The following is a 19,734-nucleotide window of genomic DNA, read 5'->3' on the forward strand; positions in this document are numbered from 1 at the left end:
GGCGCGGGGCTGGGTCGGGAGACGGCGAGTGAGCAAGTGGCGGGAGGCTGTGCTGAACCCCAGGTCAGGCTTTACCGGTGGAGTTTCAGGCACAGTTGTGAGATTTCTTTTTTTTTTTTTTTTTTTGAGACGGAGTCTTGCTCTGTCGCCCAGGCTGGAGTGCAGTGGCCAGATCTCAGCTCACTGCAAGCTCCGCCTCCCGGGTTCCCACCATTCTCCTGCCTCAGCCTCCCGAGTAGCTGGGACTACAGGCGCCGCCACCACGCCCGGCTAGTTTTTTGTATTTTTAGTAGAGACGGGGTTTCACTGTGTTAGCCAGGATGGTCTCGATCTCCTGACCTCGTGATCCGCCCGTCTTGGCCTCCCAAAGTGCTGGGATTACAGGCTTGAGCCACCGCACGCGGCCCCTAGTCGTGAGATTTCAAATTGTGAGTGGGAACTTCAGGACCCCCTGACTTCCACGGCAGAAGCGGTCTCCCGCTTCGCCCACACCTGCAAGTCTGGTCTGCCCCTCACCGGCCACGGGTCCTGCTCTCCCATGGCCTAGAAGCCTCACTTGCCTCTTGCCTCCTCCCCAGGCCAGGCAGGTTGTGATGATGAAGGAGTGAGAGGTTCACAGCTGGGGATTTCCCTGCCCATCAGGCGCCAGCTCCGGCCTCGTCAGCAGAGACTCCCTGCTCTGTCCCAGCCGTGTCTTGTCCGCATCTCACCCCGAGGAGCAGGCGAGGGACGCGAGGCACACAGGGCCGTCCTGACCTCGCTCCACCCACTTCACAGCGGCAGCCTGAGCCAGGAGAGAGGGCAGCGATTCCTCCCACGATGCCGTGGCCTTGGAGAAAGGCAGCCCGGGCAGTTGCTGGGAGAATACATGGAGATGACAAAAGCAATCACAACTGAGAGCTGACATTGTTTATTGAGTGCTTGCCGTGCCCTGGGCCTTGTTCTGGCCCTTTCTGCTGGCACTTGTGGAACCCTCACGATAACCTTGCAAAGGGGGTTTATGAAGCATGTTTCACAGATGAGGAGACTGAGGCTCGGAGAAATGACCTGCTAGGCTCATTCAGCCGGGAAGGGGTGAGGCTGACGCTAAGGGCTATGATGTGTGACTGTTGGTGGGAAGTATTCAATGGGGAATTTTGTCCCCGAGAGACCTGATCCCAGGAACCGACGTTTGAGAACAAGTGCCAAGTCTTGGGGCTGGCAGCGCCGAGGTCAACCAGGCCAGGCCTGGGCTGTGCTGTTCCCTCCTGGGGACAGAGCAGAGCACTTGGCCCTTCACTAAGCCCTCCCGCTTCTGTGCTCTCTTTGGCTCTTCACGGCAGCCTTGGAAAATAGGAGTTAAGATTCCCATTTCCTAGTTGGGAAAACTGAGGCCTGAGATGGGAAGTCCCTGCCCAGCATGGAATGCCAGAGAGGGAGGAGTTGACCCATAACTTCGACCTTGGCACCTGCAGCCTCCCCTGCCCTTTCCCCGGTGGGGGTGAGGCTGCTGTGTGGGTGTGGGGGTGACTCACACGGGCCACGTGGGCGGGCGGGCGGGCAATGCAGCTGTGGCTGGTGGGCGTGGCCTGCCTGGCGCCGAGGGCAGGTGGCCCAGCCAGTTCTGCCTCTGATGTCTCATTCCAGCCATCCCTCTGCCTGCAATGAGAGCTTTCCACCGCCTCAGCCACCGTCCCACCCAGGGGCCTTGGGCCCCAGACCTGCGGTGATCTCAGAGCAAGGGTTGCCACGACCACCCAGAACCAGGTGAGTCTTCCCTGCACAAGGCAGCTGGTCATCTCCAAGGTCCCTGGGGAGCCCGGAGCGTGGCCCTCAGAGGTCCTCTGGGCCATGTCTGCCCTTGGCCAATAGGCCTTGGGAGGAGGGCTGGAAGGAGCTTGGGCCCCAGCGAGGAAAGCAAGGCCGTGCGCTCTTGGTTGGAGGGACGTGTGAGAACACAGGTCCTTACAGACTCAGGAACATTTCCCTGAGGTTTGGGAATCCTGGGAAGGGACATCTCAATCTCACCACTGCTGAGGGGCAGAGGAGAGGCTCCTGCCTCCCCAGGCTGGCCCGGGGAGGCGGCTTTCTGGGGCAGGAGTGTGATGGGAGTTCAGGATGGGAGGCGGTGGCCCCACCGCGGGAGAGGGATGGGGCCCAGGCATCTCACAGGTGCTGAGTTAGCAGCTGTGGCTCCGCGGCCTGGTCTGTCGCCCAGGAAAGACCATTTCAATCAGTGTCAGGGATTGGGAGAGAGAGGGAGGGCCAGGGCAACAAGACAGTCTAGCAGGTGAGAACGTGGGGTTTATGGGGTGACTCAGGGAGCTAATGATAGCTGCTGCGGCCCTAGTCTGGAGTTCCCTGAGCCTCTCCTGCCCCAGAGGCCCACGGCAGGCCACATTCTCAGGCCCAGGGAAGGCAGAGAGCAACCAGCTCTCGGGGCCACAGAGTCCTTGGGGACCATTCAGCCCACTTCTCGGAAAGGAAAACAGAGGCCCTGGGAGGGGTGAGACGCGCCCTTCATCTGTCTCCTTCATGCTCGGTGCCTCCCAGCCTTTTAGTTCACCAAAGGCCACGTGTGGATGGGGAAAGCCAAAAAGGCTGCCCGTCCTCATCACGCCGTGACTGGGCATGGGAAGGCCGGGACCCCAGGAGTCCCTCTCGGGGGGCTGCTCCACCTGCCTGGCCTCAAGGTTCCTACGCTCCAGGGCCAAAGCTGTCCCTCGCTGATGCCTCGCCAGTCCTGAGCCTGCTCCCTTTGAGTTGGAGGGCGGGGGACTCTCTCCAGCCTGATGACATCCGGTTCCGGAAACTTCCTCCAGGAAGCTTTCCTGTTGGGGTAGGATCACCAGTGGCCCCAGCTCCACCCCACCCAGCTGGGTTCTTCTTACAGAAATCCATCTTCCTGCCCCCACCTATGTGCCTCTGGGTGAGTCCCTTGAGGGTGACTCAAGCTGAGAGTGGCACCCCCTGACTGCACAGTCACCACCTGTCCACACAACCCTTTCCCAGCCCATGTCCTCCCTCTGTGGCCAGCTGGCCTCCTTCCCCATCCCTATGGCCCCTGCAGCAGCCTCCTCCTGGCCCCTGGCTTCTGGTGTCCCCCACCCCGCAACGCAGCACCCAACTCCCAGCTGCCCCCGGGGGTCAGCCATAGCTCTTTATGTTCAATAAAAAAACTTTATTTATTTTTTATTCATTTTTTTGAGACGGAGTCTCGCTCTGTTGCCCAGGCTGGAGTGCAGTGGCACAATCTCGGCTCACTGCAACCTCCGCCTCCTGGGTTCAAGCGATTCTCCTGCCTCAGCCTCCTGAGTATCTGGGCCTACAGGTGTGCACCACCATGCCCGGCTAATTTTTTGTGTTTTAGTAGAGATAGAGTTTCACCATGTTGCCCAGGTTGGTCTTGAGCTCCTAAGCTCAGGCAATCTGCCCACCTTGGCCTCCCAAAGTGCTGGGATTAGAGGTGTGAGCCACCGTGCCCGGCAAAAGCCACAGCTCTTATGCAGTGTGCAAGGACTTCACAGGGCCCAGCCTGCCCACACGGCTTTCGTTGCCAGGGTCCCCGTGAGCTCCCCAGGTTCTCTGGCCACAGCAGCTCCCGCCACTCCTGCTATTCCTGACCCTCCCAGGCCGTGCCCTCTGCCCGGCTTGTCCTTCCTCCACACAGCAGCCTGTACAGTCTGTCCTGGTCTTGTTGGAAGATGTATCAGTCCCCCTTCCCCAATCCCCACACCCCTTGGGGCTCAGCACCGTGCCCAGCCCACTCTGAGCATCAGTAAAGCAGGTCTGGACAGGGGGTTGGCCTCCTCTGCCTGGGGTAAGGGGACTCAGCTGCTCCCTGTAGTTGGGAGGGGAGTCTAATGGACGGGCAGCCATAAGCGGGTTACACGCAGCTTTGGGAGGGCAGGGGAGATGATCAGTGTGTTGGCTGCAGAGACCACCTGGACACTGAGGAATCCAAAACACCCGAGGAGCGTGAGGATGTGTTACTAAGAGCATAACATCTAGAGCAAAGGAGGTGATAATCTTGCTCTGCGGAGGTCAGAACTGTTTGAGAGCTGCTCATCATGAAATCGGAGAGGGGCCTCGAGAAAACAGCTGGTGCCCAGGAGTCTGCCTGGGGACTGGTCAGCTGAGATGGTGTCGTGAGAGAGGATCGGGGCATGGTGGTCTCTACTGGGACACCTTCCTGGGCTCTCCTAGGACCATAGCATCAGGGGTGCTAGAGCAGGCAGCTGGGGAAGCTTTGGGGACAGCTTCTCTATCCTTGAAGAAGGGTTGGTGACCTGGGAAGGGAGGAGTGAGCTTCCTGTCCCAGGGAGTGTGAACGGGAGCTGGATACAGCCACACGGGGATCCTAAACTCCCTGAAGCTCCCCCGTCCCCTCGGCCTGAGCATCTGCCCTGTGGTTGTATTCCAGCCATGAACGCCCACCCCAAGGAGACAGTGCCTCTCATGGGCAAGAGAGTTGCCGCCCCCAGTGGGAACCCTGCCATCCTGCCAGAGAAGAGGGCGGCGGAGATCACCCCCACAAAGAAGAGGTGGGTCCGGAGGGCTCGGGACTGGGACCGCGGCACTGTGAGGGGCATGAGCGGGGGTCCTGGCAACCCCCAGGAAGCCCTTGCCTTGGGGAGACCTGAGACTCTCAGTCTCTCCTGGGGTGACCCGGTGCCTGGCGAGGTATGACTAGGGGATGGTGCTGGGGGGAGCAGAGCACACTCAGGGGTCTGAGCTGCGGTGGTCAGTGTGACTGGCACAATTAGGGAAGCCTCCTTGGAGGGATCAGGGGGTGCTGAGGCAGGAGCGGTCAGGAGGACTCCTGAAGGAGGTGAGGGATGGCTGCAGCCATCCTTGAGATGAGGAGCAGAATGCTGGGTGGAAGTTCCAGGTGACCTGGACCCTCTGCTGGGCACATTTTCCGCACACACCAACAGCTTTCCACCCACCGTGCGCCCAGCCGGGTTATTCAAGCTCTTGAACTCCACCTTTGGAATGGGGACACCAGCAATGGCACCAACGATAGGATGACGGTTAATTGGGATCAAGTCAGCAACGTGTTCAGTGTGGCACCTGGCACGCTGTCAGAGCTCAGCACGTGCTGGCATTGAGAGTGTTCTGTGACCCTCACCATCATCATTGTCCCCATCCCTCCACGGGGTCCCTGGGAACTGGACCGGGCTGGAATGATCAGCTTTACTTCTTGGCTGGGGACATGGAGGAGGCCTGGAGCAGAGAAAGGGCCTCTCTAGGGTCACCCGTCCCGCCCCTCTGCTGCCTCCATTGTAGATTCTGCACCCCCAGCTGATTCGGTGCCTCTCAAGCTGTCCCCCCAGCCCACTTCATCTGTGCGTCCCTCGAACCCGGGGTGGGCCTGCCTCCTCTGCCTGTATCCCAGGCCCACTTTGGGCCAGGGTTGAGCTTGCTGCTTCCCCTCTGTTAGTTGGAGCTATAATCACTGAGGTGTCCTGTGTACCAGCCCCAGGGTTGGGCTCAGGATAACGAGCTTGGGACATGGAGAGAAAAAAGGCCATGCCTGCTCACAGTCTGGTGAAAGGGGAGTCGAGGAGAGAGTGGGAAGCCACCAGAGAGAGGTGAACTAGCCCCATGGGGCCTGAAGAGTGGCAGGTTATTCTGATCCTGTAGGCAGTCTCAGGGGACTTCCTGGAGGAGGTGGTGCTAGAGAAGATGTGGAGAGGAAGGAAAAGTACATCTGGGGCAGAGAGACATAGGAGCAGTGGCTCAGGGTGGGGGCACCGAGGTGAGGAGTCTGGTGTAGCTGAAACGCTGGGCGGTAGAGGAGTCTTTGGGGAGATGAGTCCCCTTGACTTCCTTGGCGGTCAGTCAAGGAAATTGGACAATCCTGAGGGCAGTGGGGAGCCATGGAGGGATTTTTTGTGGGAGGGAGGGCATGGTGAGATGTGCCTTTTGGAGAGGTGACTGTGGGGGATCTGCGTGGATGATGGATTGGAGGAGAGGCTGACGGCAGGGAGACCATGAGGAGGCCTTTGGGAAGCCCAGGTGATAGGTGGTGATGTGTGAGCCTGGGTGGTCAGGGATAAAGAGGAGGGGACAGCACAGAGGGGTGTCAGTATGGTAGGGTCTGCAGGACCAGGCATGGGAGGTAAGGGAGAAGGAGGAATCCCGGTGGGAGGGCCTGGAGGGATGGTGGGGTCGTCTCTGACATGGTGCACCGGAGGAGAAGATCCAGGTCAGGAGGAATGAGCCAAATTCAGTTGTGAAATGTTGGGTAAGAGGTGCCTGAGGGACACCCAGGTGGAGGCCCCATCTTGGAATGCAAGAGGGAAAACTGGTGGAAGTGGAGCCAGACAGGTGTTGTGTGGGGCCAAGGGGGCAGCCTGGGTCTGGGTGGACTTGTCCAGGGAAGGGCCGAGACATCCCTGAGCTAAGCGGGCAAGGACCACCTCCCTGGCTGTCCTCTCACTTCCCCGCCGTTCTCACTTTTCCAGGGGAGGTTTGGACCTTGGGAAAAAATTGGGGACAGAGTTTTGGGAGAATCCCAGGTTCTTTCCTCAGCAGGACCCGTCAAGCCACCTGCTCTGAGCCCATCCCCCCATTCATAGACTTAGCTCCAGGCTTAGTTCTGCAAAGCCTCCTCAGCCCAACCAAGGGCTGAGCTTGATGTGCCTCCTGAATTGGTGTCCACCCCTCTGTCCCAAAGGCTCTCTGAGGACCCTCATGTGAAGGTTTGGGCATCCCTCTTAGAACTGAGTAGGGGACTTGGGCCTAGAGAGAAACAGAAAATATAAGAATAGGCTGGGCGCAGTGGCTCAAGCCTGTAATCCCAGCACTTTGGGAGGCCAAGATGGGTGGATCGCAAGGTGAGGAGATCAAGACTATCCTGGCTAACACGGTGAAACCCTGTCTCTACTAAAAAATACAAAAAACTAGCCGGGCGCGGTGGCAGGTGCCTATAGTCCCAGTTACTTGGGAGGCTGAGGCAGGAGAATGGCATAAACCCGGGAGGCGGAGCTTGCAGTGAGCTGAGATCCGGCCACTGCACTCCAGCCTGGGCGACAGAGCGAGACTCTGTCTCAAAAAAAAAAAAAAAAAAAAAAAGAATAAATTAAGGCCGGGCGCGGTGGCTCACGCCTGTAATCCCAGCACTTTGGGAGGCCGAGACGGGTGGATCATGAGGTCAGGAGATCGAGACCATCCTGGTTAACACAGTGAAACCCCGTCTCTACTAAAAACACAAAAAAATTAGCCAGGCATAGTGGCGGGCGCCTGTAGTCCCAGCTACTCAGGAGGCTGAGGCAGGAGAATGGTGTGAACCTGGGAGGGGGAGCTTGCAGTGAGCCGAGATCGCGCCACTGCACTCCAGCCTGGGTGGCAGACCAAGACTCCATCTCAAAAAAAAAAAAAAAAAAAAAGAAAAAGAAAAAGAATAAATTAAAAGGCTGGGCGTAGTGGCTCACGCCTGTAATCCCAGCACTTTGGGAGGCTGAGGCAGGTGGATCATTTGAGGTCAGGAGTTTGAGACCAGTCTGGCCAACATGGTAAAACCCTGTCTCTACTAAAAATACAAAAATTAGCCAGGTGTGGTGGTGGGTGCCTGTAGTACCAATTACTTGGGAGGCTGAGGCAGGAGAATCGCTTGAACCCAGGAGGTGGAGGTTGCAGTGAGCCAAGATTGTGCCACTGCACTCCAGCCTGGGCAACAGAGCAAAACTCTGTCTCAAAAAAAGAATAAAAAAAAAAAGAAAAGAAAGGCCGGGTACGGTGGCTCCACCTGTAATCCCAGAACTTTGGGAGGTCAAGGCAGGTGGATCACAAAGTCAGGAGTTTGAGACTAGCCTGGCCAACATGGTGAAACCCCGTCTCTACTAAAAAAACTACAAAAATTAGGTGGGTGTGGTGGTAGGCACCTGTCATCCCAGCTACTTGGGAGGCTGAGGCAGGAGAATTGCTTGAACTTGGGAAGCGGAGGTTGCAGTGAGCCGAGATTGTGCCACTGTACTCTAGCCTGGGCGACAGAGCAAGATTCTGTCTTAAAAAAAAAAAGGAAAAAAAAAAATAAATTATAGGTGAAGAAAGTGGGCAATGCTGACCCCTAAGGAAACAGGTACTAATGGTGGAATCAAAGGCACCAGGGAGTCTGGAGATGGGAGAGACTTTTGGACCTGGGAGTGTTCCTGAACTATCGTGCCATTCCCTGACAGTAGCTGTCATCTTGGCTTCCTTCCTGGACCCTGGAAAAGTGATGCCCAGGGTCAGAGATGCAGACTGATGGAGGTTGTGGAGGTACTGGCCTTGCAGAGCCCAGAGCACTTGGGCATTTCTTGGCACAAAGCAAATGAATAGGCAGTCTCCTTCCCAGTCCTGGACTGTTCAGGGATAGTTCTTTGACTTCAAAGGAACAGAAATGCAGTAGAAATGGTATAGAACTGCTCACCTGGGTCAGCCACACCCAGCTGGTGCCCTTTGGTCTGGAGAGAAGGCAGGAAGAAACAAACTTCATCTACAACAAGTCAGGAGCTGGGGTGTCACAGGGCTAAGGCCTTCCATGTGCTTATGACGCTGGGTGGGATGTGGTGTGTAAAGTGACCAGTAGGGCAGGTACAGGACAGACCCTCACAGTCTAGCAGCTGCTTTGCCCCAGGAGTTAGGTCTTTGCCCAACAGTTGCGGTCCTTCCCAGCCCAGCACTTATCACTGTCTTCTCATGTCTGGTGCTCCAGCTGACAAGGGCTTCCTTCTCCAGACATAGACCTCCCCTTCTCCTGAGGCTTTCTCATGCTGTTCTGCCTTTGAGGCTTTTCCCAAACCAGAGGATGGTGTCAAGACCCAGACCACATCCCACCCCAAAAGAGCACAGAGCCCTCCCTGATCCCTGTCTTCACCTGGAAGGATCTTCTCTTCTTCTGAGCTCCCGTAGCCCAGCCTCTCTCTGAAGAGGTTGACATGGTCATTGGGATGATGTGTTAGCTCTGGTTGAGATCTCTGAGTGTGGGGTCCCTGGAAGTTTCATCTCTTCCCTTCTGTCTCCTTGAGTTTCTTACACAGAGGATATTAGAAGCTTTTGAGTAAGTAGATGAGTCAATAAAAGGGCCAGCAGGAGGCCGGGCGCGGTGGCTCACGCCTGTCATCCCAGCACTTTGGGAGGCTGAGGCAGGTGGATCATGAGGTCAGGAGATCGAGACCATCCTGGCTAACACGGTGAAACCCCATCTCTACTAAAAATACAAAAAATTAGCCGGGCGCGGTGGCGGGCACCTGTAGTCCCAGCTACTTGGGAGGCTGAGACAGGAGAATGGCGTGAACCTGGGAGGCGGAGCTTGCAGTGAGCCGAGATCGCGCCACTGCACTCCAGCCCGGGCGACAGAGCGAGACTCCATCTCAAAAAAAAAAAAAAAAAAAAAAAAAAAGAGCAGGCAGGAAAATGAGCTGGTGAGCAAGCAGCTGGGTGGCCCAGCACAGCCCTTGGCATGCATGAGGACACTATGGAGTGATGAGGAAATGCTTCTTCCTTTCCCTCGGGTTCTCAGCCTCAGGTCTGGAGTGGATACATACTCTTGTGATATGGCTTTCTGGACCATCTTTGGGTCCCTGTGGACTCTGGGAGAAGGCCTTGAGTAGGTAGGGAGGTGGGGCAGAGACAAAGGACTGCTCCTCATCTTCTTGTGAGAGATTCGGAAGGGGATGAGGCTTAGGAGAGGTAAACGCTTTAAGCACCTGAGAGCACAGTGGAAGTCACCTGAAGGATGCAACCTCCCAACATTTTGGTTTAAGGTTATGTAGGTTTATTTGCTTATTGGTCCTGTCTACCTATCCTACCCTCCCAATTACTTATTATCCATCCATCCATCTATCATTTATTCACCCATCCATCATCTGTTCATCCATCCATCCATCCATCCATCCATCCATCCATCCATCCATCATCCATCCACTCATCTACCCATCATCCATCCATCATCCATCCATCCACATATCATCTGTCCATCCATCCATCATCCATCCACTCATCTACCCATCCCATCATCCATCCATCCATTCATCATCCATCCACTCATCTACCCATCCCATCATCCATCCATCCATCCATCCATCCATCCATCCATCCATCCATCCATCATTTATTCACCCATCAATCATCTATCCATCCATCCATCCATCTGTCATCCACCCATCCCTCATTCTATCATCTCTCCATTATTCATTCATCCATTTACCTGGGCATCTATACAACCAACCATCCTTCCTTCCACTCATTTGTCTTTCACTCATTATCTATCTTCCCACTCACTCACCGATGAAGACTTCTGAGCATTAGGACCAGTGTTGGGAATCAAGGATAATTCAACTGTAGTCTCTGCCATTGAGGAATGTACAGCTGTAGGATGGTGTATTGTCCAGAGTGTGGAAAATCGTGTCCTCACTGTACTATTTCTTGGTCAGTTCTGACCAACTCACTGGAACAGCAGCTCTGGAAGGGACGGAAATTTTGTCCACTTGTTCACTACTGTATCCCCAGCTGCAGAAACGGTGCCTGGCACGTTGTAGATGCTCAATAAATATTTGTGGAGTAAATGCACCACTGAGGAATGCAGACAGGTAGGGTGATGGGGAGCAGGGGAGGGAGTGGACCGACAGTCTTGGGGAAAAAGCTGTGGGTGTAGGGCTTGGAGCTCCGTCTGGAGATAATTTGGCAAATCTCAACCAGGACGTTTTGGGGCTGAACCACCAGCAAATGTGTTTGGAGTTTCTGGGTCAGGCTGCTGTCACAGAGTGACTACTGCAGGGCGAAAGTTCTGGGGCGCTGCAGGGCTGCAGGGAAGTGGCAATCAGACTGATTGACCTCCGATGTCCACTTCAGCTGGACATTCCGTAAGAGGACGACCCCAGAACTGCCCTGGCTCCAGGTTCCAGGCCTTAGCAATCATCTGGCCCAACCATCATCCATTCAGGTGAAGATGGCTGGCCCAGAGAGGGCAAGTGACCATCTGGGGTCACACAGGAGGGAGAGGCAGAGCTGGATTAGAACCCAGGCTTTAGTTCCCAGGCAAGGGTTTAACTCCTCTGTTCATCTTTCCTTTTGGAAGAAGAGTTTGACTGGTAGCTCAGGTCAGAAGGTTCCTTTTGGTGGGCAGGAGACTGGCAGGTGAGGCAGGTGAGACTGGCAGCCAGTACTGCCCTCCACCCCACGTAGCCCCATTTCTGGATTAGTGCTGAGCCTTTCAGGCTTCTCTGTGGCTGGAGGAAAGGGCAGGGTTTCCTTGGGCAAGCCCGGGGTCTCTGCTGCTTGCCTCATCCTAGAAAGTGGCTGTGCCAAGCAACCTCCCTTTGGGGCCAATCCCTGGAGCTAGTTTAGCTGGAAGAAGGCTCAGATTGCTAAGGCGAGAGCAAAGAAGCGCAGATTGTGGTATGGACTGTGAGCCTGGACATAGGGAAGCAGGTTCTTTGACCAACTTGGCTTTTACCCTGGGGGGTGACCATGGATGAGCTGCTTCTCCATACTGAGCCTCAGTTCTCTTGTCTGCAGAATGGGGCCACAGTCCCTTCCCTGCTACCCTCCCTCCTGAATCTGACACGGCTGAGACTGCCCTTTGGGAGCTCTTCTGTAGTCTTGTGAGGAAGGAAGGGCTATGTTGGTACTTCTGGACCTGAGAACGAAGGAGGCAGCAAAGGTGCTTAGGAGCCCCGTGTGCCTGGAGAGGCCCTGCTGGTCAGGAGGCCACAGTCCCTGGCCAGGACACAGAGGCTGTAGTTGTCCTGTAGCAGCTGCAGGGCAGGAGTGTTGCTGCCACCGAGATCGCCCTCAGCCTGATCCTCACGGTCTGGGTTGTCGTCAGCCGGAAGGCTCTTCTCTGTGCGTGTGATTGTGTTTCCAAGGACATGGGTGCCTGAGTTTGTGGGTGTGTCTGAAGGTGGAACTGGGCTGTGTCTGGCTGGGAGTCACATCTTGGGTGTATGTCTTTCTTCTCATAGGCCAGTCTCTCTCCTTCTCTGGGGCTCAGCCAGGCCACAGGGCCCTGGGCCTCTGTCTGTCTTCTCCCAGCCCAAGGAGAAAGCTGCCTTTACCCCACCCCTCCCCTCCACTGCTCCCCTCCACTGCCTGAGATAGTTTCCTGGGTTTTCCTTCTCCACAGGGAATTCCCAGCCCTGTCCTCTGACCCCTCAAGTCCTCCCTGCTCTAGATCAGCCTTTTTTTTTTTTTTTCTAGAGGAATCTCCCTCTGTCACCCAGCCTGGAGTGCAATGGCACGATCTTGGCTCACTGCAACCTCCACCTCCTGGGTTCAAGAGATTCTCCTGCCTCAGCCTCCCACGTCGATGGGATTACAGGCGCCTGCCACCACGCCTGGCTGCTTTTTGTATTTTTAGTAGAAATGGGGTTTCACCACATTGGCCAGGCTGGTCTCGAGCTCCGGACCTCAAGTGATCCTCCAGCCTCCGCCTCTCAAAGTGCTGGGATTACAGACTCAAGCCACCGCACCCAGCCTAGATCAGCCATTTTCAGCCCGTTTTCTGCTGTGACAAACAGCACAAGTGCTGATCAACGGGGGCAAGTATAACTCTGACCATCTCCCTCTCCCTCAAGAGCCAGGAAGGCCCACATAGATCTCAGAGTCTAGGGACTGCCCCTCAGAAGGGGTCTGACTTCAGACCTGAGGCCTGGGGGCGGGTAGGTGGTGACGGGAAAACCTAGCTCCCAGTACCATCTTCCCCATCCTTGAGGTGTCCTTTGTACCTGGAGGTGGCTGCAGGCAGGGCAACCTGGCTCAAGTGTTAGACCCCCCTCTGTAGAGACTCAGGTTCATCCACCCAGTATTTCTAGCAAGGAGAGTCATCCAGACTCAGTTTTTTTCTTTTTTTTTTTTTTGAGAAGGAGTCCCGCTCTGTCACCCAGGCAGTAGCACGATCTTGGCTCACTGCAACCTCTGCCTCCCGGGTTCAAGCAATTCTCCTGCCTCAGCCTCCCGAGTAGCTGGGATTACAGACGCGCACCACCACACTCAGCTAATTTTTGTATGTTTAGTAGACACAGGATTTCGCCACGTTGGCCAGGCTGGTCTCAAACTCCTGACCTCAACTGATCTGCCCACTTCGACCTCCCAAAGTGCTGGGATTACAGGCATGAGCCACCACATCTGGCCCAGCCCAGCTTTGAATCTGGACTTTGCTACCTATCTCCTGTGTGACCTTCATCTACAGATAAAAGCCACATGTCTCCACGGGAGGCTTTCCTCACCTTGACGTTGTAAATTAGCCGCTAATTGACACTACAGGACAAGAGACTAGAAATTGTCCTCCCTCACCCGCCCCCACTGAGACAAATGCATATCTGACTGCTTCCCCTATGCATCTATGAGTCTTTTTTTTTTTTTTTTTTAATGAGATGGAGTCTTGCTCTGTCACCAAGGCTGGAGTGGAATGGCACGATCTTGGCTCACTGCAACCTCCACCTCCCAGGTTCAAGTGATTCTCCTGCCTCAGCCTCCCGAGTAGCTGGGATTATAGGCACGCGCCACCACACCCGGCTAATTTTTGTATTTTTAGTAGAGACAGGGTTTCTCCATATTGGTCAGGCTGGTCTCGAACTCCCGACCTCAGGTGATCTGCCCGCCTTGGCCTCCCAAAGTGCTGGGATGACAAGCGTGAGCCACCGCGCGTCTATGTTTATCTTTTGTTAAGTGCAGATTTACTGAGTGCAAGATGAATCCATAATGGACTGTTTCCTCTACCTGCCCCTTTTCACATGCAACACATGTGCTCAGCAAACAGAATCGAAGCCTCACAAGAACATGGCCCTATGCTCCCTGTTTCCTTCCTTCCTTCCTTCTTTCCTTCCTTCCTTCCTCCCTCCCTTCCTTCCTTTCCTTCCTTCCTTCCTTCCTTTTCTTTCCTTCCTTCCTTCCTTCCTTCCTTCCTTCCTTCCTTCCTTCCTTCCTTCTTTCCTTCCTTCCTTCCTTCCTTCCTTCCTTCCTTCCTTCCTTCCTTTTCTTCTTTTTCTCCCCCCCCCCCCTTCCTCCCTTCCCCCTTCCGTCCTTCTTCCTTCCCCTTCCTTCCTTCCTCCTCCCTTCCTCCTTCCCCTTCCTTCTTTTTTCCTCCCCTCCCTTCTTTCTTCCTTACTCTCCTCCTCCTTCCCCTTCCAATCCGCCTCTTCTTTCCGTCCCTCCCGCCGTCTTTCTGTTTCCTTCCTCCTTCCTTCCTTCTTCCTTCCTTCCTTCCTTCCTGCTTCCTTCCTTTTCCTCCTTCCCCTCCTTCCTTCGTCTTCTCCTCCTCCCTTCTTTCCTGCCTTCCTTCCTTTCCTCCTTCCTTCCTGCCTCCTCCTTCCTTCCGTCTTTCCTCTTCCTCCCTCCCTTCCTTCCTCCTTTCCTTCCTTCCTTCCTTCCTTCTTCCTCCCTTCCTTCTTTCCTCATCCCTCCCTCCCTCCTTCTTCTCTCTTTCCTTCCCTTCCTCCTTCCTTCCTTCTTCCTTCCTTCCTTCTTCCTTCTTCCTCCCTTCCTTCCTTCCTTCCTTCCTTCCTTCCTTCCTTCTTCCTTCCTTCCTTCCTTCCTCCCTCCCTCCCTCCCTTGCTTCCTTCCTTCTTTCCTTCCTTCCTCCCTCCCTCCCTCCCTCCCTCCCTCCCTCCCTTCCTTCCTTCCTTCTTTCCTTTTTTCTTTTTTCTTTTTTTTGAGACAGAGTCCTGCTCTGTCACACAGGCTGGAGTGCAGTGGCGTGATCTCGGCTCACTGCCACCTACGCCTCCCGGGTGCAAGCGATTCTCCTGTCTCAGCCTCCAGAGTAGCTGGGATTACAGGTATGTGCCACCATACCTGGCTACTATTTTTTTTTTTTTTTTTTGCATTTTAAGTAGAAACGGGGTTTCACCATGTTGGCCAGGCTGGTCTCCAACTCCTGACCACAGGTGATCTGCCCGCCTCAAGCCTCCCAAGCTGCTGGGATTATAGCCCCTGCACCCGGCCTGCTCCCTCTTTTTTTTTTTTTTTTTCTTTCCTCCTTCCTCTCCTGCCCACTTTTTGCCTTTAAATATTGAGGCCCTCAAAATCCTGTTCAGAGGAGAAAGTGTGGGCCACAGATCCTGCTGGGGCTTGTGTGTCTTTTTCCTGGGTGTGTCCTCAACCTTGGCAAAATAAACCTCTACATCAACCGGGCTCGCCTCAGTCCTTTTCTTCGGTTGTTCACACTTGACTGGCAGCTTCCTGAAGACCATCTGTGAAATGTAGGTGATAATGACAGTGACCATCTCCAAGGGCTCCCAGGAGGGCTGGGCAAGGCCATTTGGGCTCAGAGCTGGCCAGGGTATGTGCTCAGCATGGGGGCACCCTCTGTGGCCGGGAGGCAGGACACAGGCAGACAGGCTCTGCCTGGCTCGGCCCTGACGAATTTCCTCCATGTTCCCTCAGTGCACACTTCTTCCTGGAGATAGAAGGGTTTGACCCCAACCCTACGGTTGCCAAGACCTCTCCCCCTGTCTTCTCCAAGCCCATGGATTCCAACATCCGGCAGTGGTGAGTATGGACCCCAGCCCAACCCCCTGCCCTGGGCCCAGCCCTCAGCTCCAGAATGTGGCCAGTGACTTGCCCTGGGTCACGGGGCCAGGCCTCGCTGTGGCATGCTCCCACTGTCTATTATAAAACTTTATTATTATTGTTATTTATTTATTTGAGACAGAATGTCATTCTGTTGCCCACACTGGAGTGCAGTCGCCTAATCTCAGCTCACTGCAGCCTCTACCTCCCGGGTTTAAGTGATTCTCCTGCCTCAGTCTCCCAAGTAGCTGGGATTACAGGCACATGCCACCACGCCTGGCTAGTTTTTGTATTTTTAGTAGAGATGATTTAGTAGAGACAGTTTAGTTTCACCATGTTGGCCAGGCTGGTCTTGAACTCGCGACCTCAAGTAATCCACCTGCCTCGGCCTCCCAAAGTGCTGGGATTACATGTATGAGCTACCTCATCTGGCCCATTTTAAAACTTTAAAACCCTCTCTGTTCCCTCCGCCAACACCTCCAGCATCTCTGGCAACTGTGATGACATGGACTCCCCCCAGTCTCCTCAGGATGATGCGACAGAGACCCCATCCAATCCCAACAGCCCCGGGTAAGTCTGCCCCTCTCCCTCCTCCCACTGTGCCCACTCAGGCTGGGGGTGCCAGAGAGGCAGGATCCGGGGCCCTGCAGGAAAGAGAAAGAATCCACCATTCCTGGGGGTTGGGACAAGTGGAGTCATGGGTCCATGGCAGGTAGGACGTTCTGGGGGAAGGAGTGGAATATTGAATTTTATAAAACCCATTCATTATGAAACATTCAAACAGCAGGACGCAGTGGAACAAGAACTGTAGCACGATACTGTTTATGTGAACTAAAAATACATGGCCAGGTGCGGTGGCTCACGCCTGTCATCCCAGCACTTTGGGAGGCCGAGGCGGGCAGATCATGAGGTCAGGAGTTCAAGACCAGCCTGACCAACATGGTGAAACCCTGTCTCTACTAAAAATACAAAAATTAGCCAGGCGTGGTGGCGCATGCCTGTAATCCCAGCTACTCAGGAGGCTGAGGCAGGAGAATTGCTTGCACCCTGGAGGTGGAGGTTGCAGTGAGCTGAGATTGTGCCACTGTACTCCAGCCTGGGTGACAGAGCAAGACTCTGTCTCAAAAAAAAAAAAAAAAAAAAAAAGAAAATACATGTGGCCAATATCCATATGCATTTTGCAAGAACACGTGGAAACAAAAGGAGATCATCCTGGCTAACCCGGTGAAACCCCGTCTCTACTAAAAATACAAAAAATTAACCGGGCGTGGTGGCGGGTGCCTGTAGTCCCAGCTACTCAGGAGGCTGAGGCAGGATAATGGTATCATGAACCCAGGAGGCAGAGCTTGCGGTGAGCCGAGATGGCACTACTGCACTCCAGCCTGGGCGATAGAGCAAGACTCTGTCTCAAAAAAGAAAAAAAAAAAAAAAAAAAATTGAGACCATCCTGGCCAACATGGTGAAACCTTGTTTCCACTAAAAATACAAAAATTAGCCGGGCATGGTGGTGGGCACCTGTAGTCCCAGCTACTCGGGAGGCTGAGGCAGGAGAATGGCATGAACCGGGGAGGCGGAGCTTACAGTGAGCCGAGATGGCGCCACTGCACTCCAGCCTGGGCAACAGAGCGAGACTCTGTCTCAAATAAAAAAAAAAAACAAAAACAAAAGGAGACATCAATGGTTACCACGGTTACTTATCTGGAGTGGGAGGACAGGGAGGGATAGATTTAAAAAGTTCAAACAACATAAAATATGAAATCTCATATTCTCAAGGTAATGTCTATTAATAGGCATAGATCCTTCCTGACCATTACTGCATGCAGCCAAATATAGGTATTTTGACAGAATGTGATTGCATGTGGGTTACAAGGGGAGCCTGATTTGGCCACACAGCCTAGGGGTTTGCAGGCATTGTGACAGGCATGGGAGATGTTGGCGGCAGGTGCAGTGCCCTGCGGGCAGCTCTGGCGGGGAAAAGGAGAGATTGAGCTTGAGAGGACGTGTGTGGTGAGTTGGAAACATTTTCTGGCTCAGTGCACACCTGGCCAAGGAAGAGCAGAGGAGGAAAAAGAGGCGGCTGAAGAAGCGCATCTTTGCAGCTGTGTCTGAGGGCTGCGTGGAGGAGCTGGTGGAGCTGCTGGTGGAGCTGCAGGAGCTTTGCAGGCGGCGCCGTGACGAGGATGTGCCTGGTGAGCGTCTGAGCCTGGCGGAGGGTACGGCGCTGGGGGCCCTGCTTGGTGTCCATCTTCCCCTCCCCTCACCAACCCGTGGGGCTGGAGTGTGAGGGGCCTTGAATTCTGGCGAGGGACTTTGAACTTGACTCCGAGGAGAATGGGGAACCACAGAAGGGTTTGGGCAGGTGAGAGTCGGGTGAGAGATGGGGGGTGAAGCTGGAGAAGGCCACTGTTCAGGCAGGGCTGGGACCCTGAAGCAGGGCGTGAGAAGGGGAATGGTTCTGGGCAGCTCCTCAGCCAGTAGCACGGGCAGGACTTGAGGACCTGGGGAGTGAGGGACAGGGGGGTCCAGCATGGTGCCATTTAGACTTGGGTAGCCTGGTGGCTGGTGGAGCCCTGAGTGTGCAGGGACCAGTGCAGTATCAGGTTGATGGGGAGGCCATGAGCTGAGCTTTATTTGCAGGCCAGGAGGAGGGGGCAGGCTGGAGACAGAGGTTCTGGGGTGGACAGTGGGAAGGCATATAGTGGGGAAAGAGTAAAAGGCCTCAGATAAGGCTCCCATGGGCCACAGAGAGCAAGGAGCCAGCAAAGGAGATGGAGGAGGAACAGGTGGAGAGGGAGGAGGAGAGCGGCCAAGTGTGAGACCTGGGAGCAGGGCTGTAGAGCAGGGGCTTGAGGTCTGTGGCTGCAGCTCCCACACCCTCTGAGCTGGGCGGGCCAAGGGCAGCCGGGCCCCGCCTGTAGCTCTGTCCCATGGCCCTGGCTGCAGACTTCCTCATGCACAAGTTGACGGCCTCCGACACGGGGAAGACCTGCCTGATGAAGGCCTTGTTAAACATCAACCCCAACACCAAGGAGATCGTGCGGGTCCTGCTTGCCTTTGCCGAAGAGAACGATATCTTGGGCAGGTTCATCAATGCCGAGTACACGGAGGAGGCCTACGAAGGTATCCCGCCCACAGGGGGGCCGTGCAGACAGGAGTCTCTGAGGGTGGGATGCGGGGCCGTGGGGCCGCGGGGCCACTGCTGGCCAGGCCACGTGGAGGCACGGCTGCCACTGAGGAGCCCCAAGCATGTAGCATGGTGCCCAGGAAGCTTCAGGTACCCCTCTCTTTCTTCCTTTGTTCTGCAAATAATTTTGAGCACTGGTTCCATGCCAGGCATTGTTTTTGGCATGGGCATGCATTGGTGAACAACACAGGTTAGTCACTGCTCTAAGGCTGGGCACGGTGGCTCACGCCTGGAATCCCAGCACTTTGGGAGGCAGAGGCGGGTGGTTCATCTGAGGTCAGGAGTTCAAGACCAGCCTGATCAATATGGTGAAACCCTGTCTCTACTAAAAATACAAAAATTAGCCGGGCATGGTGGCAGGTGCCTGTAATCCCAGCTACTTGGGAGGTTGAAGCAGGAGAATCACCAGAACCCAGGAGGAGGAAGTTGCAGTGAGCCAAGATTGCCATCGCACTGCAGCCTGGGCAACAGCAGAACTCCATCTCAAAATAAATAAATAAGTAAAGAAAGAAAGAAAAAAGAAAAGAAACAAAGAAGGAAGGAAGGAAGGAAGGAAGGAAGGAAGGAAGGAAGGAAGGAAGGAAGGATCACTGCTCTAAATAAGGTAATTTTAGATTAAAAATATTATGAAAATAAATGAAGATAGTGTGACAGAAAGTGACTAGGGGAGAGCAACTTTAGCGTGGACAGTCAGAGGGGTCCCCTTTGGCCTGAGGCTGACATGATGAGAAGGATCAGGGCAAAAGCCTCAAGATGGGACTGAGCTGGGCACATGGTTGAGCCATGAAAAGAAGGCTGGAAGTGAGGCAAGACAGCTGGGCAGGGGCCACCAAAAGTCAACAGTTAGCATCATCATCATCATCATCATCATCAACTGTCCCCAACTGGGTCTCAATTTTGTGGATTTCTTTGTAAGTGGGCCAGAGAGGGTGCTGGGAGAGCAAATCTGGGAGAGTGGCTCCCTCCCAGGAAATCCACTGGGGAAAATCAGTGAGATGTGTCTTTATTTGAGTTTTGAAGTCAGTCAACAGCGCTTTAGGGTCTTATGAGGTGCTTGTGGCAAAAATGATTGG

At 54.7% G+C, this 19,734-nt stretch overlaps 1 protein-coding gene across 1 annotated transcript in view; it reads left to right on the forward strand.

The window, feature by feature from the left end:
- The first annotated feature begins 1,697 nt into the window (after positions 1 to 1,697).
- TRPV3 (transient receptor potential cation channel subfamily V member 3) overlaps positions 1,698 to 19,734 on the forward strand; it is a 47,356-nt gene continuing 29,319 nt past the window's right edge. Inside the window, exons 1-6 of the mRNA XM_010382221.2 lie at positions 1,698 to 1,746; positions 4,403 to 4,523; positions 15,352 to 15,456; positions 15,961 to 16,047; positions 17,512 to 17,666; positions 18,421 to 18,597. Coding sequence (XP_010380523.1) covers positions 4,405 to 4,523; positions 15,352 to 15,456; positions 15,961 to 16,047; positions 17,512 to 17,666; positions 18,421 to 18,597 — 643 coding nt within the window. The 5' untranslated portion in view covers positions 1,698 to 1,746; positions 4,403 to 4,404. The remainder of the gene's footprint in view (positions 1,747 to 4,402; positions 4,524 to 15,351; positions 15,457 to 15,960; positions 16,048 to 17,511; positions 17,667 to 18,420; positions 18,598 to 19,734) is intronic.

Source organism: Rhinopithecus roxellana, chromosome 19 (assembly GCF_007565055.1).
Source record: "Rhinopithecus roxellana isolate Shanxi Qingling chromosome 19, ASM756505v1, whole genome shotgun sequence".
NCBI lineage: Eukaryota > Metazoa > Chordata > Mammalia > Primates > Cercopithecidae > Rhinopithecus > Rhinopithecus roxellana.